This window comes from Kwoniella newhampshirensis, chromosome 3 (assembly GCF_039105145.1).
Source record: "Kwoniella newhampshirensis strain CBS 13917 chromosome 3, whole genome shotgun sequence".
Classification (NCBI taxonomy): Eukaryota; Fungi; Basidiomycota; class Tremellomycetes; order Tremellales; family Cryptococcaceae; genus Kwoniella; species Kwoniella newhampshirensis.
The window spans coordinates 1-15133 of NC_089957.1; the positions used below are offsets into that span (position 1 = coordinate 1).

The window sequence follows — 15133 nt, forward strand, 5'->3', positions numbered from 1 at the left end:
ACCCCTAACCCCTAACCCCCTAACCCCCTAACCCCTAACCCCTAACCCCTAACCCCTAACCCCTAACCCCCTAACCCCCAACCCCTAACCCCTAACCCCTAACCCCCTAACCCCCTAACCCCTAACCCCTAACCCCTAACCCCTAACCCCTAACCCCTAACCCTAACCCCTAACCCCTAACCCCTAACCCCTAACCCCCTAACCCCCCCTAACCCCTAACCCCTAACCCCTAACCCCTAACCCCTAACCCCTAACCCCTAACCCCTAACCCCTAACCCCTAACCCCTAACCCCTAACCCCTAACCCTGGAATTCAGGTATGGCCCGTTCTTGCAGTAAAGCCTCCCTACCCTTACGCGCAGAACCGCTGCTGTGGGCAGCCCCGAGGGAGAAGGGGAAGGTGGACCGAGTTTTCGCTATGCAGGGATTCTTGACCGAGATGTCGGTGCAGTTTTGAGCTAAAGCGGCACATTTAAGCTCCGATAAGCTCGACCGTCTTTTCGGTGGGTCGTTTATCGGTATGAAATGATTCGGGTTCGGCGCGATTGGTTATCGATGGATCATAGTGTAGATTGAAATATACCTAATACCTCATTGTTCTCTCATTCCACCTCTTACCATCCTGGCGAGATCCAAACAAAGAGACGAGAATCTAAGAACACCTTCGAGCGGGCTTCCAAGACACTTCATTCCGATCGTATCGTATCTCCCAGTCAGCGATAACGTTTTCCTTCTGTCTGCCGTCAGCCCGCATACCTATCATCACCTCCAGACAACAATTGGACTTGACTTCTCTTCGCGCGCTCCTTCATTTAGGATCAGAGACGTATGAACACTGTCGGATAGGAACAGAACAGGACAAATTAGTTCTGGACAGCCTACATATAGGTTCAATCCGATTTGATCGCGATCACTCTCTTTTCCTTTTCCTTTATACCATCAAGATATCCTCCTTCACGTTACGTCCGTGATCCGACTTGGCTCATTCGCATCTCCGTCATCATGACTGGGGCCGAAATCATTGACTGGACGAGCATGTGAGTGATTGATGCCGCATTGGCTTTTTCATGGCCTTCTCAAGCTAATTGGCGTGCTTCTAGCCCAAACGCTTCAGATCATCTACCATGGTACAAGAACAAAGGGCTTCGACAGCTCAACTTGTGGGTTCAAGAGCTGAAATTACAGTAGTCATGGGATTCATGAAGGTCCTGAGATGTCGGGCTGACAGCAACTCTCGCAACTAGCATGCTGTCTATCGTCTTCATGAGCGAATTCCTTTGTGGCTAGTAAGTGTTACGCAAAAGCGATCGACTGAACTATGACAAGAGGCTGATCACGTCTCACAGTGACGGAACCATTGTTGGAGGTTTGCAGGCGCTACCATGTGAGCGAGAACTCAGTCGTAAAGTACGCCAGATAGGTGCTGATTGTATCAAAGCGTGGAGGGAGGATTTGGGACATCCCAACGCCAGCAAGATTGGTCTTCTGAATGCTGTCTCCTGTGAGTAGCCTGCTTAAGCGAGAGTCACTTGATCTGACATGACATGCACAGTCATTGTCGGCCTCATTATGGGCCCCATCGTCTCATTCGTTTCCGACAAGTATGGCCGAAAATGGCCTCTAAGGTGTAGGTGACATTCAAGTGCACATGCTGAGGCAACTCTAGAAGACAATGTATCATAAGTGTTAAGCTCATATTCATACATTCCACAGTCTACGGCTATACCATGGTCTTGGGCACGGTCATCGGCTGTATCGCCGGCGCAGTCCATAAAGGAGGTTATGGTCTCTTCGTCGCGTCGCGTGCGATTATCGGCACCGGCCTGACCTCTTTCCTCATCGGAGCCCTTATCATCATGCAAGAGGCTGTGAGTGTCTGCATCGCCGCCTGGAGAGCAGCAGCACAATTGCAGGACTGATCTCCTGTTGATCCTGCCTCTGCCTTCTAGACGCACCCCCGAAGTCGTGCGCAGGTAGCTGCTTTATTCGACTGCAACTGGATTTTGGGAAGCACTCTCGGATCGTTCGTCACATTTGGTTGTAGTTACATCCATTCATCATGGTCATGGGTGAGTCATAGTGGCTCGTCACACTCGGACGGTTGAGAAGTGACACTGATACTCGCTGTGGGCCATCAGAGGATCCCATACCTGGTACAGCTCGTCCCGGCAATCTACATCGTTGTTGCCCTTCAATTCGTGCCCGAAACGCCCCGTTGGCTGATCGCTCAAGGACGAGATTCGGAGGCCTTCGCTTTCCTTGTCAAATATCACGGCAACGGTGACGATACAGACCCACTCGTGCTGTTCGAGTACGAGCAGATGAGACGTACCCTCGCTCTCGAGAACGAGGCCAAGAAGCTCACTTGGCTCGAGGTCTGGCGACAGCCCGGAAACAAGCATCGATTCGGCTTGGTGTCTCTCATGACTTTCATGCCCCAAATGAACGGTTCCAGCGTCATCTCTTTCTACTGTGAGTATCAAACAGGGACAGGTATTGGATGACTCCAGATGACTGACCCTACATTAACAGATACTGTCGTACTGGAATTGGTCGGCATCAAAGGAACAGCTACTCAAACTGGTATCGGTGCAGGAATCAACATGTGGAGTTTCTTGGTCCAAATCTTCGGTGTGCTCAGTCTGGGCCACTTCAGACGAAGGAGCATGATTCTCATCGTCTGGCCGTTGCTCATGCTCGGCATGGCTTTACTCGCGGCTACTGGAGCGGTGTTCGCCCAGTCGGGACAAACAAACACTCGAGCTGGTATCGCCTCTGTCGTATTTGTTTGGCTTTACAGCGGTACATCCAGTTATGCGTCTCCTCTATTTTACTCTTGTGAGTGATCACGCAAATCTTCGACTACCTGACAAAGGGAACCACTTTTGGTGTTTCGCGTTGTTGACCTTTGACCTGCAATTCTTGAATTAGACCCTGCTGAAGTTCTTAATTACTCCGTCCGTGGAAAGGGTATGGTAGTTTGGAACACTGTCAACCAGGTTTGGGGCGCTGTAAGTCGCGCTCACTCAAGGTCACGACTGTGGGCGTGTTCCATTGCTGACGACCATCATTTTAGTACGGCGCATACGTCCATTCGATCGCACTCAACAAGATTGTAGGTGACTTGGCATCTGTCGACCCAGATCTACAGACAATCAGGTAAAAGTGTCCACTGATTCACCGCAATTCTTCGCAGGGCTGGAAGTACTACTGTGTATTCATTCCTATCCTCTTCGGTCAATGGGTGCTTGCCTACTTTTGTGAGTTATCGTGCGAATTTACTTGATCGGTCCACATCAGCTTATAACGTCGTTTGACAATCAGTCATGGTCGAGACCAAGGGCTACACTCTTGAGGAGATCGCCATCGCATTCGAAGGTAACGCAGCTGCTGTTGCGGGTGTCGATGCGTCTCTCCAGGCAGAGAGGTATACCAGATATGGCGAAAAGAGCGAGGAGTCCGACAGCAAGATGGAGGAAGCGGCGGTCGACGTTCAAGAGGTGAATCGTCTCGCTTGAGCACCGGTTCGGTGTCGATCACAGTCTGAATTCGAGCGTCAGGGTCACATGGGTTCCATTCGTTCGGTTTTAAATAAAAGGTCTGGACATAGATAGAGATAAAGTACATTTGGGACCTGATGGAATACACTAGCCCATGCACGTCTTATTTGTCGGAATATGACGCAGGCGAAGAGGGAGCGACTGTGGTGTGAGCTGTGAACTTGATCATAGAGTTACAGGCAAATCCCGTTGTGGGCAATCTAAATCGGTGCATTCGACTTCGGATTTGTAGTCAAAATGCCATGATAGCCAACCGGTAATGAGGAGGTATCTGTCCAATGAATTTGGATCATCAGTAATGTAACGAAACCTTGAGCTCATGCAAGGGAACTTCTGGCGGTCAAGACGATTATCAATTCAACAAGACGATTATCGGAATTGATAATCGATCTTCGTCTTACGATTCTCAAACAGGCTGAAGGGCATCACCCGGACTTGCACTTGTGAAGTGGATCAACGACTCTGTAGTCGCACTGTCTTCCTGCATGAGTTCACGCGAAGTCCCCTCAGACTGTCTTCATCTCTACCTCAGCTCCGAACATCGTTCCGAATTGGCCGTGCACGACGTCCAGCCTGTGAATCTGAGCGGGCCACGCCAGCCACTCCTTGAGCTCTTCCTTGCGAAAGAAATTGACGCCTCCGAGACCCGCATCGTGATCGTGCCTCCTCCGAGCGTCTGGGAAGGCCTCAAAGGTCGCAAATGTAAGTTTGGAATATCAAAGACCGAACCAAGGGCCTGTCCCCGGTTCTTGATTTACCCCGGCGTTGATGTCTCGAAGAAACTGGGCGACTTGTGTGGTGTACTGCGGCTCAGCTTCGAGCTGGATGAAATATGCTTTGCGGCCGGGCGTGTCGTCGATTTCGTGCACTAGGAAACCAGGGTGCTCAACGGAGTCTTCGGACCACGAAGGCCCGGTGTTGGGCACTGGTAGTACACCAGGTTATATTGTCAGTCTGATACCATCTCCAGTTGCTGGTGAGGTGGACGAGGGGTGAGGGAGCAGTATGATTGATAACTCACTGGGAACTTCGGCTTCATACGACTCGGCGGACATTTATATTTTTTTTACTAGAGTGGAAGTGTTGTGTCGCAGTGTAAGCTGGCTTTGATGGATCGGAAGGATCGTCCGGGACTGAGACAATAGGGTTGAGGACCCAGTAGATACCTGACGAAATGATACCTTTCACGGAGCCAATGAGACGAAGACGGCTGAGTCAGTCCAGCGGAGTGATTTTACAAACGCTCGTCGGCGGGCAGCAGTCCGTTTGCTGACTCAGCTTCTGTCGAGCAGCATCATCAAGGGGAGCGGTCAGACGGCAATTGCTTTGTATTTGTCAGTGTGGAGGGTGTGAAAGTATTCAGTACGACTCCTCCCTTCACTGATAATCCATTACAATCTAGAGGATGATATTCAGTGAGCCAGCAGCCTGTTGAAGACGTCATTTGTCCGATCCATTTGCTCCGGCGCGCCGACGAGGTGCTTGATCAGTCTCTGGTGTGTAATTCACAACTGCTCGCTGCTAACGTTGAGGACAAGTCACCTGATGACATGTGACCGTTGTCATGGTCGTGAAAGTCCACTAAGGGGAAAGCTCTCAAACTTCAGGATGCTGCATTCCCCAACAATCCTGTCTTGCGCCAAAGACCATCGCCATTCGTTCATCTGACTTCTGAACGGTGATAAACGCGACAAGTCTAAATCGACAAACATACAAGAGGTTTGTTGATCGGTCTAGAGTACCGGTTGGACGGAAACGTTTTCATCCATCTTCTCCTTGCCCTCGACCCCCGTGAATGCGGTATCGTGGACCATTCCATCTTCAGGCGTTAGAACGTCATGAACTGCTACATCGATGATGGCTGCGTGCGCTGGGAAGAACTTGTTGAGAGCTAGGTAAACGCTCATGGCGACTGTGGGGGAAACATGTGAGTGATCCGATCTCCCGGTTCGAACTCTTGCACGTACACAGGTTGGAAGAGATGTTTGAAACAAGATACAAGTAATGAATGTTGCCGATATTGATGTTTGCGTTGATAGCATTGACCATACCAGGCATGTTGGGCCCGATGCCGCATGCCAACGCGACGAAAGCACGCCAATTCCAACCTTTCGAGAATCGGTAGATTCCTTTGGGCTGGTAGAGCTGATAGATATTGACCTTTTGCCTCTTGACGATGAAAAAGTCGGTTGCAAGGAGAACACCCATGGGAGCAAGAACGATCGAATAGGATGACATGAAGCTGAGGAGATTGCTCGCCGATGCGGTGACTTTCCACGGTGCTGCGAGCAGCAGGTGGACGAACTCAGCGATCGCCCAGAACTGACTGACGAATAACGCACCAAAGCCAAAGACGCCGATCGTAATGACGATCAATTGACCACGACGGATGTTGACGTACTTTGGTACCAAAGTCGCCAAATCATTCGCAGCAGAGATCGAGTTTGACGTACTAGCAGGTGATTAGCGCTGCAAACCATTCAGCTACTTACATGTTGGTCGTCACGTTCGCCATAGCCCAAACGAAAGACGCAATGAACATAGCCGCACGGCCACCATGACTGACGCCCCACTTGCCCTATGGTTCGCTCCGTCAGCGAAGCTGTCACTTCTTCTTCATTCCGGCGAGCACTCACTGTGATATCGTACGGCTGATATAGATCTTCATTGTAGATCGCCAAGGTACACGCTGCGGAGATCGCCCCAATGATGGACAAGAGTCCAGAAATCACAGGTAGTGCGAACAGCTGGACGTAGGCTGAGTTCGGTCGCTTGCAATAACGCGAGAAGTCACCGATGTTCAGCGCAAGAGTCGCCCAAGTACCTTGGGTGGAAGTGACGGCATAGATGAAAGCCTGAAACCTGGCGCTACCAGGCGCAGCGCGGTTCGCTTGATGGTTCAGTGCTTGTGATACGTTGGGGCGTGCCTCGACCAAACACTGCAATGTGGCGAGTCAATATCACATCCAGAGCGACATCTTGAAATATCTTTCTGTCCTTACCCAAATCATTGTTGCCAGAGCGACGCAAGGAACTGCAACTGCCTTGACGTTGAACACCCAAGCAAGCTTGGAGGGATGGATCATGATAAACGGCAGTTGCATTGCCCTGGAAGGAGTTAATACGATGCGATGGAGCCTGGTACGAGTACACTGACCAGAACAGGAAGAAAGACAGGAAGTCTCGAGAGGTTGCACCCTCCGACACCGGTATCGAGTTCTTGAGCCTAGCATATTGAGGCCAGATGGCCTGGATCATAAGGGTCACGTACACGCCACCACTACATTACGCTCGATCAGCCGAGTCCTACAACGATCTTGACAGGGCACGATGACTCACGTCCAAGAGTTGATGGACAGCCAAAAGCATGCGATGACCATTCGAGAGAAGACCGGGAACTTGCTTCCCCAATATCCGTACACCGATCGGGCGCTCACCGCAAAGGGAGTATGAAGCTTGGCCCCGATGATTCCGTTGGCTAGGGGGACAATGAGAACTGTTCCAAGGTTGTTCCCAGCCTATGCTTACCTGTGATCACAATGGCTACCAGAAATTGGCCCAAGATGTTGGCTAGACAGGCCTCCCACCATGTCAAGCCGAGAGCAACAACCTGACCGGCAGATCCCGCAAATGTGCCGGGATTGATAAGATCCGAGCACCAGTCTATATGCCATATGAGAGGATGAACATGCCACGACAAGCTTACTTACAGGCGAAGAACGTCCATGCGGTCCAGAGTCGCATCTCTGGAGGCGATGGGTCCATGTCTACGTTGGCGGTGGTCAGCCGAGTAGTCGCAGATGAGCTTACCCTTGTTGGTGTAGACGTCATCGGGAGCAATGCGAGACTCTTCTTTGGGTAACGCCCACGCTGAGGTGGTGGTGAGCCTTGCTTTGATGGTCGCTTTGTTGACTCTTCTGAGTCCACCCGAAGGCGTCGAGTCCATATGCATTGTGATGAGTGGGGACAATCAGCATAGCGATCCCCTGTCTTTGGCATCCTATGGCATCTTAAACCTTTATACTACACACCGCACGCAGAGATGTGATGGCAGGATAAACCCGAGATAAGGATTCAGGGTAACCCCATTTGGTAAAACGGCATCATGCGCGGCCACGACTGCGATATTCGCTTTCAGCAGTCAGTTCTCTCCATCGCGCATACGCTAAGTGAAGAGGGTTCCCCTTTGCTCCCTTCTGAAGAGGTTGTAGTCCCATTCACGGTCAAGGCCGAGCTCGATAATCACGGCCGAGTCGGTGAGTCGCCTCCGTCAATTGCGACTGAGTCTCATCTCTCGGTTCAGTCCACCCTCGACCTCCCTACTCAGCCCCCCCCCCCCCCCCACCGGCCCTCTACTGTTGCTTGCGCTCGCCCTTATTTCATATACCGCTGGTCCGGCGTCAGTCTATAAAGCGGAGCTGCACAAGCCGGCCGAGCGAGTGACTGAGTCTGCCAGGCGTTCACCTGCTTGACCTCGCTAAAAAAACACTATACCTTGCAAGTTGCTTCATTCGTCCCTTTCCGTCGTTCCCCCATCTGCCCCGCAGCAACTGTCGTAACAGTCTAATCAGATTCCGTACCGACATGTCGCCCATCACTCCGACTGCGGAAGAGCTGTCAGCTGGGAAGCTATCCCCGGAATCTCTATACGCTGCTATCAACAGCTTCCATCGTGATGGCTTTCTCGTCCTGGAACGGGTTGAAGACCCGAAGGTCATCAGTGGGATCAAGGAGGTTCTGCTCACAGAAGGGGAAGAGATCCAGAAAGCATCGCATGAGGCGGAACGTCTCAAGCCTACTGGTGAGTCATATATGTTGTGAATACAGTTTTAAGGCTGTTGGGCTCATGCTAAATTACTGCTCGGTTTCAGGCAATTTCTTGCAAGGTCCTCCTTCACATCTACCTGAGCTCCAGTCTCACCGGCTGCACAAGAACCCGTTCGTTCTGCAGGTCTTGAACGCGTATTTGGGTGCTAGACCTCAATTTGTTTACACATGTGGGAACAATGCAACAAAGAGGGGGACGGAGAGACAGAAAGTGCATACTGGTGAGTCTGAGACTTCCGCTTGGTTCTCATCGGAGGAGGACCGTTGATCAAAGTACAGACTGCCGTTCGGTCCATCCTGTTGTAAGCCGCACATCCCTGATGTCATTTCGTGCGTAATGGCTGATGTTATCCGGTACACAAAGGCTCCATACATGGTGAGCCGTGCAACGGGCCGTGGAGCCGAAGAGGATCTGATTGCAGACGAATAGGTTGCGGCTCAATGGGTGCTGAGCGACTTCTCCGCAGACAATGGTGCGACTGGTGAGTCACCCGTTCAGGGGCTCAGTAATCATCGGCCGCAATGGTCGTGCTCGCTGACACCCTCATAGAAGTTTGGCCTGGGTCTCATCTCTTCGCCGATGCCGATGAGCACGTGTGGGACCCCGAAATGCAGATGTGGATCAAAGACGAGCTCGTCAAGGGACGTGCACAGACTCGTCCGCCATTGCAGGTCGAGTGCAAGGCCGGTGGTGTGTATCTTCGAGACATGCGGCTCTGGCATGCAGGTGAGCACCGTCCTCAAATTGTCCACTCGTCGTTCACGGCATGCTGACAACAACCACAGGCATGCCAAACAAGTCTGACGAAGATCGTATCATGCTGGCCTGCGGCTATACGGCTCGGTGGTATAACTGTGTCGGGAGAGTGACCGTACGTCCTTTGCAAGCCCCATCTGCGACAGCTCTCGTGACGAGCTCTGACATACCGCACAGCTCCCCAAAGGTGTCGAGCATCTATACGAATCTACTCCTGAGGTGGAGGTTATGGCCGACTTTGTTCCCCTCGAAGACTTTTTAGCAGTGAGACACAAGATTGACAGGCTGTACAATCGTACTGGACTCGACGTGCCGGGAGGTTTGGCAGCTGAGAGCAAGTCAGGTAGTGACCCAAACGGACAACATCCGAGCAGCGATAGCAACGGCCTCGTTCAGAAAATGTAGATCAGTTCGACGACAAGATGAAACGTCGGGTCGTTCATGCATACATGCAGTGCTTTCACCGATAGAAAATAACAGTGTAACAGTCTGTGCTGGTATTGCGAAGCTGTGTGAGAAGCTGCAACGACAGGCGATGGGCCGCTTGCTATCTCTGCATCTCGTTGAATTGTGGAGGAGATTACCGGGTTTAGCCGAGGGATAAGAAGATGTCATAAACATTTGCTTTCTCTTCTATTCACGCAAACTTCATGTTTTGACGCATTTGTGATCCTTCTATACAGCACCTGCACAATGTCGACTTCGATCCCTCCAGCCGCTGAGCGTCAGCTGCCATCGCTGCCACTGGTTGACAGCAGTCGTCAAGCATGGTCATTCGCTCTGGCAGGCTTTTTGATGGAGACTCTGCTGTGGGGACCGCTCTTTTCCTCCGGGGTCTACCTGAAGTATTACTCCGCAACACCTGTGCGTTTGTGTCTCACTATCGACTGACTGATGCTAATATCACTCAGCCTTTCTCGTCGTCTTCTGAGACCGCGATCTCCCTCATCGGAACGCTCTCTCTGCTAGCTGGATGTGAGTCAATCTATGTACATCGCCTGGCTGACAATTAGACGGCGCAGGAGTACCTCTCATCTACTTCTACAACCGATTTCCGCGATCTTTGAAGCCGTCAATGTGGACAGGGCTCGGTCTGTGCTGTACATCTCTCTTGGTGGCTAGTTTTATCAAGAGTGTGGAAGCTCTGATAGTGCTTCAAGGGTTACTACCAGGTACGTCTCGTCGGTGGGGAAAGAAAGAGGAATGATGCTCATCTATCCATCCAGGTCTTGCTGCTGCCCTCTGCGCATTCCCCATAATCAAGTGGATCCCACAGTACGTCCGTGCAGCACGTAGTGTCTGTTGAAGCTGACCCGTCTCTAGATGGTTTGACAGACGGAAAGGACTGGCAGCAGGCATCATCTTCTCTGGTGGAGGCGTGGGCGGTGCCGTGAGTTTGCTCAATAAGCATTAGCAGTCGGGCTGACAATGCGCAGTTCATGCCTTCCCTGACACAATTCCTCATTGACCGGATTGGCCTGTCGTGGACTCTCCGAGCTTGGGCGATGTCCACGGCGGTCATAGGAGTGAGCCCATTATGATGAGTTCCTACTCAGCTGATAGCGCTCTATAGGGAATCGCCATCTGTTTTGTCAAACCTCGTCTCCCCATATCGGCATCCCGGGATGTCGCTAGAATGCCGATGCCACCGTTCTTCGATACGTTCTTGCGTGCAGGATTCTTCGGTTGCTTTTTCACTACCCTTCTTCAGGGATTTGGCTACTTGTAAGTGAACCTCTCTTCGATTTCACCCGTGCTGACCCTCCGTTCAGCAATGTCGGTCTGTTCCTGCCTCGACTGTCAGACACGCTGAGCGCAACTTCCGGAGCCGGTCTTTTGGCGGCTTTCAACGTTAGCTGTATTCTTGCTCAAATCGCGTGGGGTCATGTCACCGATGTACGTCCCCATTACTTCACGCATTGGACATTCATCGCTAATTGTGTTTCTAGCGAATGAGACCCGCTTCCGCAATGGCCATAAGCTCACTTACCGGCTGTATCCTCGTATTGACTCTGTGGGGCTGCGGTGGTGATATCGGCATGGCAATGTTCACCCCGTTTGCTGTCACGTTCGGTCTCGCTACGGGGGGTTTTTCGTCAATGTGGTCGCAGAGTGCATACGCTGTCGCCGGCCCGGACAAGGAGCGACAGACGATGTTATTCTCAGGTAAGCATCGGTGCACACTTGCAGGGCTTCACTGACTTTTGTAGGCTTCTCAATCGCTCGTGGCCTCGGCGCCGCAATCGGACCAACTGTAGGGTCAGCTTTATACAGTCCTCATCCCAAGTCACACGGTCTACATTGGGGATCGGCGGGGTCTCCAGGATTTGTTGCGCTGGTGGCTGCAAGTCTGGCCAGTAGTGCAGCAGTCGGAATGCTGTTTGATCGAGGCAAGCAAGTATGGCAGGCAGTCATTTCAAAGGAGGACGACGATGAGGCTGAAGGCCATGAGATGACATTCAGGCCTGCGGTTCGGGTTGATTTGTAGATATAAGTTACGCAATGGTGATGCACAGTGAGCACGCCCGAACCTGCTACGAGTCCCTCATTCGGCTGGGACCTCGATCCCAATCATTTCGCGGCAACTACCGACGACTTGCTGCGTGAGGCAACAAACTGCATCTCAACGTTCAAATTACTGAGACTGATTTCGACAGCTTTCAACGACAACTTCTGAAAGCTTTAATTTTCTTTGCGTTTACAACGGACAGTGGACGAGACGAAACACCTGACCCTGCCTCGATGTGGCAGGGTCAGCGTGGATGGGCGAGGTTGGAATTCGGCAGACTGGGGGTTATCAATGAGTTGGGCAGGTGTAAACAAGAGCCAGGCGAGACTCGAAGTGGTGCTCAACAATGGACAAGCCCTTAGAGGAGCCAGTTCCAGAATCGACCCAATGCAGTCGTAGGCGGGTCGGGATCGAAGTCGACCTCGGGACCAGGGATCTGTCAAATCGTCAGATCAGCCCATAGTGTAACCCAACCGAACAAGTCGCTACTCACGTTGGAAACGAGGTCAATCTCCTTAGCCTTGAAGAAGCCCTTGCGACCAGTGTAGAGCCAATGTCCGAGGAACAGACCACCAAAGATGGGCTGGAGATACGAGACACATTGTGAGCAAAAGAGAGCGCAGACCATCACCCATGGAAGCACTCACGAGGTTCAACTGTAATCACGCCGGCCAAGTCACGGTATCAGTATTTTCGTTAAGAACAGATTCACTGATATTACACATACATAAGACTGTGAGGGGTGATTTATCAGCACGATTGATATTTATCTGTGGACCGCCTGCGAGGCACACTTACAATGATGAAGTCCGACACGTCCCAGTTGCCCTTGATGAATACGTAGAAACCATTGAAGAGGGTGATGACACAACACCATATGAGTCCATAGTAGGCGACCCATGGCTGCCACTTAAGGTAAATGTACTTTGTCGCCGATCGATCACGACCTTGTGCATCCATGGCTGCCTTCCATCGAATGAAGGCCCTATCGAATGTGTGTCAGTTGTGACACCGACGGAGTGACAGATTGCACGCACAGACAGATCATCGCCCAGTTGATGAGAGCAGCGATACTGGTCAGGTTGGTAAGCCAGTTGAGTACGGTGTTGGCGGTTTTGGAGAGCGTCATGAATGACAACGCGGTAAACAGACCGCTGAAGACGACCGATACGACAGGGAGACCGGCTGCAGTAGTCTTCGCGAAGATCCTAGGAGCCTGACCTCGCAAGGCCATGCCGTACATCTAAAGGCCCTCAGAGGGCAAACGTCAAGTGCCATTCCCGCGTGCGATAAAAAGAGTAAATGCTCACCATCCGAGAACTGGTGTACACTCCGGTGTTGGCAGCGCTCCAAGCCGATGTGAGCACGGCGGCGTTGATGACGCTGGGAAGTCCCTTCACACCCGCTCGCGTGAAGGCGATGACGAAAGGTGATTGGGCCTGTCACGCAACTGCCTCTTGTGAGAAATGGTAATGCTTGAAGAATGCGTTTATGGCACTTACGGCGGTTCCAGTCGAACGCAAGAGACTGTTGCGACTGTCAGATCCCAGACACGACTGTCATTGCAGTGTGACTTACTCTGGGTCGTCGTATGCCACAAGCATACCGGCAATGAGCACACCCAAGATGTAGAACATGACGATTCTCCAGAACAACTTTCGGGTCGCCTTTGCAGCATTCAACCTGGGGTTTTGTAGCTCTCCCGCAGTGATGGCTAATGTCTCAACCCCGGAGAACCTGAATGAATGAATGCTTGGATCAGACGGTGTCACAATAGAACGTGGCTCACTTACGAATAGGTGGCTTGGACGAGAGTGTAGAACCATCCCAGGAATTTGCCTTTGGCACCTGGCTCAAGGTAAGCCGCGAAGCTATTAGAGACAACCTCGTAAGTAGGCTCCTTCGGAGGGATATTACCTATGCGACCCACGCTCCGGGGTGTCTCCAGTAACGCTGTGATTTGTCTATCAATATATGGCCGCTTACTCAAGTGTACTGGTCGAGGACTTACGAAACCGATTCGTTCGTGGTCAGGGCCACCTCCCAGATCACTGAAGGGATATCTTACGTCAGAATGTTCCTGAAGTATGCAGTGAATCAACTTACACGGCCAGACCACCGATGATCAAACCAATGATGAGGAGGATTTTGATCATAGAGAAGAAGAATTCGGATTCCTTCATTGAGACTTAGCGTCGCACAAGAGGAGAGAATCCATCCGTCGCGACTTACACCGAACCATCTGACTCCGAATCTGACAGAACAGGAGTCAGTGAATTCGAGCAAACTGGTGGACCTGGCCTTCATGGCTTACAGGTTGATCATCACAGTGAGCACAGAGAGAAGAACGAGGAAGCCAGCGATTTTTGCATTGGTCATTTCGGTCCAAAATCCGATGATGAGAACGGCGGAGATCATCTCGGCAGGCAAGTTGATGACACTCGAATACCATTGGACATAGCCTGCCATTTATCATTGCGTCAATGTCCTGTCATCAAATTATACATTACAAGTGTTCGAATACTCACCTAGGGCAAAACCAGCAGACGGGTGAATGAACCGCTCGACATAGTGAATGTATCCTCCAGAGATAGGGGCATAACACTGAGGGCAAACTCAATCCCTTATCCTTCATGAATGACAGACCCAGCGCCACTTACGATGACTTCACCCAAAGAATAGGTCATGGACCAAACGACAGTACCGATAGTGATATAGGAGAGGAGAGCTCCAGCTTGATGGTCGCCTTCAGGTCAGCAGCAGCGCTTTCGACTATCATCCAGCCTCACTCACCTGGACCAGCGTGCTGAATAGACTTTCCACTACCCAAGAACAAACCAGTTCCGATGGCCCCGGCAAGGGCCACTGTGTGCCACAATCAGCTCTGCGCCAGTGTGGACTGGGATTGAACCTACTCATTTGGGCGTGCCGCTGACGCAGTTGACGCCGAACACCATCTTTGAGATGGGTGTGAACGTCGATAGCGACGTCGCTGACAGCAGGCGTGAGCTGGGATCAAGGTGGAAAGAACCACACCGACTCACTCGATATCAGTCTCGTTGTACTCGGGCACATAGTGGGTTGCGACTTGGACCTCGGCATCGACACCGACATCCTTCTCTGACTCTAACTCCTTTGAACTCATCTTGAACGCGATTCTCAGTACGGTGGACGATTCTCGTATGTATGTGCAGCACCTGGAGCGACTTGGACCTTCGTAGCTATTTATGCGGCTCCACTCGTACCACATATACCCACCAGGCCGGCGAAAGCCGGAACATCCATAACACTGAAGATAAGGATCCAACCCCCCGGGACTTTGCTGCAATGCATGGTGCACGATGTGGTACACTCAGCCACGATAGACACGCCATGCTATATTTAGGTGGAGCTCTTCCTCTCTTGCCCTGCCCGTGAGCAGAAGAACACAAGGCAATGGAGAGGTATCAGTACGGCAATCCCCCTTATCTGCAAACCTTGT

General features: G+C 51.6%; 6 protein-coding genes across 6 annotated transcripts; 4 read left to right on the forward strand and 2 right to left on the reverse strand.

Annotated features, from left to right (window-relative positions):
- Positions 1-1001: 1001 nt before the first annotated feature.
- Positions 1002-3517, forward strand: IAR55_001355 (uncharacterized protein; the record flags this gene model as incomplete). Its single annotated transcript, XM_066944482.1, has 14 exons — positions 1002-1036; positions 1100-1159; positions 1244-1285; positions 1346-1383; positions 1438-1500; positions 1552-1626; positions 1713-1867; positions 1949-2068; positions 2138-2471; positions 2532-2837; positions 2931-3010; positions 3076-3114; positions 3196-3259; positions 3324-3517. The coding sequence occupies 14 exons, from the start codon at positions 1002-1004 to the stop codon at positions 3515-3517; spliced, it is 1605 nt and encodes a 534-aa protein (XP_066804405.1).
- A 1775-nt stretch (positions 3518-5292) lies between these two features.
- Positions 5293-7511, reverse strand: IAR55_001356 (uncharacterized protein; the record flags this gene model as incomplete). Its single annotated transcript, XM_066944483.1, has 11 exons — positions 5293-5471; positions 5527-5841; positions 5902-6011; positions 6091-6137; positions 6196-6498; positions 6562-6667; positions 6717-6839; positions 6899-7037; positions 7088-7222; positions 7270-7326; positions 7370-7511. The coding sequence occupies 11 exons, from the start codon at positions 7509-7511 to the stop codon at positions 5293-5295; spliced, it is 1656 nt and encodes a 551-aa protein (XP_066804406.1).
- A 632-nt stretch (positions 7512-8143) lies between these two features.
- Positions 8144-8654, forward strand: IAR55_001357 (uncharacterized protein; the record flags this gene model as incomplete). Its single annotated transcript, XM_066944484.1, has 2 exons — positions 8144-8360; positions 8431-8654. The coding sequence occupies 2 exons, from the start codon at positions 8144-8146 to the stop codon at positions 8652-8654; spliced, it is 441 nt and encodes a 146-aa protein (XP_066804407.1).
- A 105-nt stretch (positions 8655-8759) lies between these two features.
- On the forward strand, positions 8760-9548 carry IAR55_001358 (uncharacterized protein; the record flags this gene model as incomplete). Its single annotated transcript, XM_066944485.1, has 5 exons — positions 8760-8762; positions 8817-8868; positions 8937-9113; positions 9173-9258; positions 9321-9548. 5 exons carry the CDS (start codon positions 8760-8762, stop codon positions 9546-9548), a joined length of 546 nt encoding a protein of 181 aa, XP_066804408.1.
- Positions 9549-9836: 288 nt separating this feature from the next.
- IAR55_001359 (uncharacterized protein) lies at positions 9837-11631 on the forward strand (the record flags this gene model as incomplete). The annotated part of the gene is made up of 10 exons (XM_066944486.1): positions 9837-10007; positions 10055-10118; positions 10229-10315; positions 10370-10418; positions 10467-10533; positions 10580-10669; positions 10717-10868; positions 10916-11039; positions 11093-11309; positions 11354-11631. 10 exons carry the CDS (start codon positions 9837-9839, stop codon positions 11629-11631), a joined length of 1299 nt encoding a protein of 432 aa, XP_066804409.1.
- Positions 11632-12010: 379 nt separating this feature from the next.
- Positions 12011-14797, reverse strand: IAR55_001360 (uncharacterized protein; the record flags this gene model as incomplete). Its single annotated transcript, XM_066944487.1, has 20 exons — positions 12011-12088; positions 12146-12235; positions 12300-12308; positions 12380-12385; positions 12451-12637; positions 12690-12895; positions 12963-13091; positions 13155-13179; positions 13231-13389; positions 13446-13523; positions 13583-13605; positions 13664-13703; positions 13759-13829; positions 13885-13906; positions 13967-14114; positions 14181-14256; positions 14313-14386; positions 14446-14517; positions 14568-14644; positions 14697-14797. 20 exons carry the CDS (start codon positions 14795-14797, stop codon positions 12011-12013), a joined length of 1671 nt encoding a protein of 556 aa, XP_066804410.1.
- Between the last annotated feature and the right edge of the window lie 336 nt (positions 14798-15133).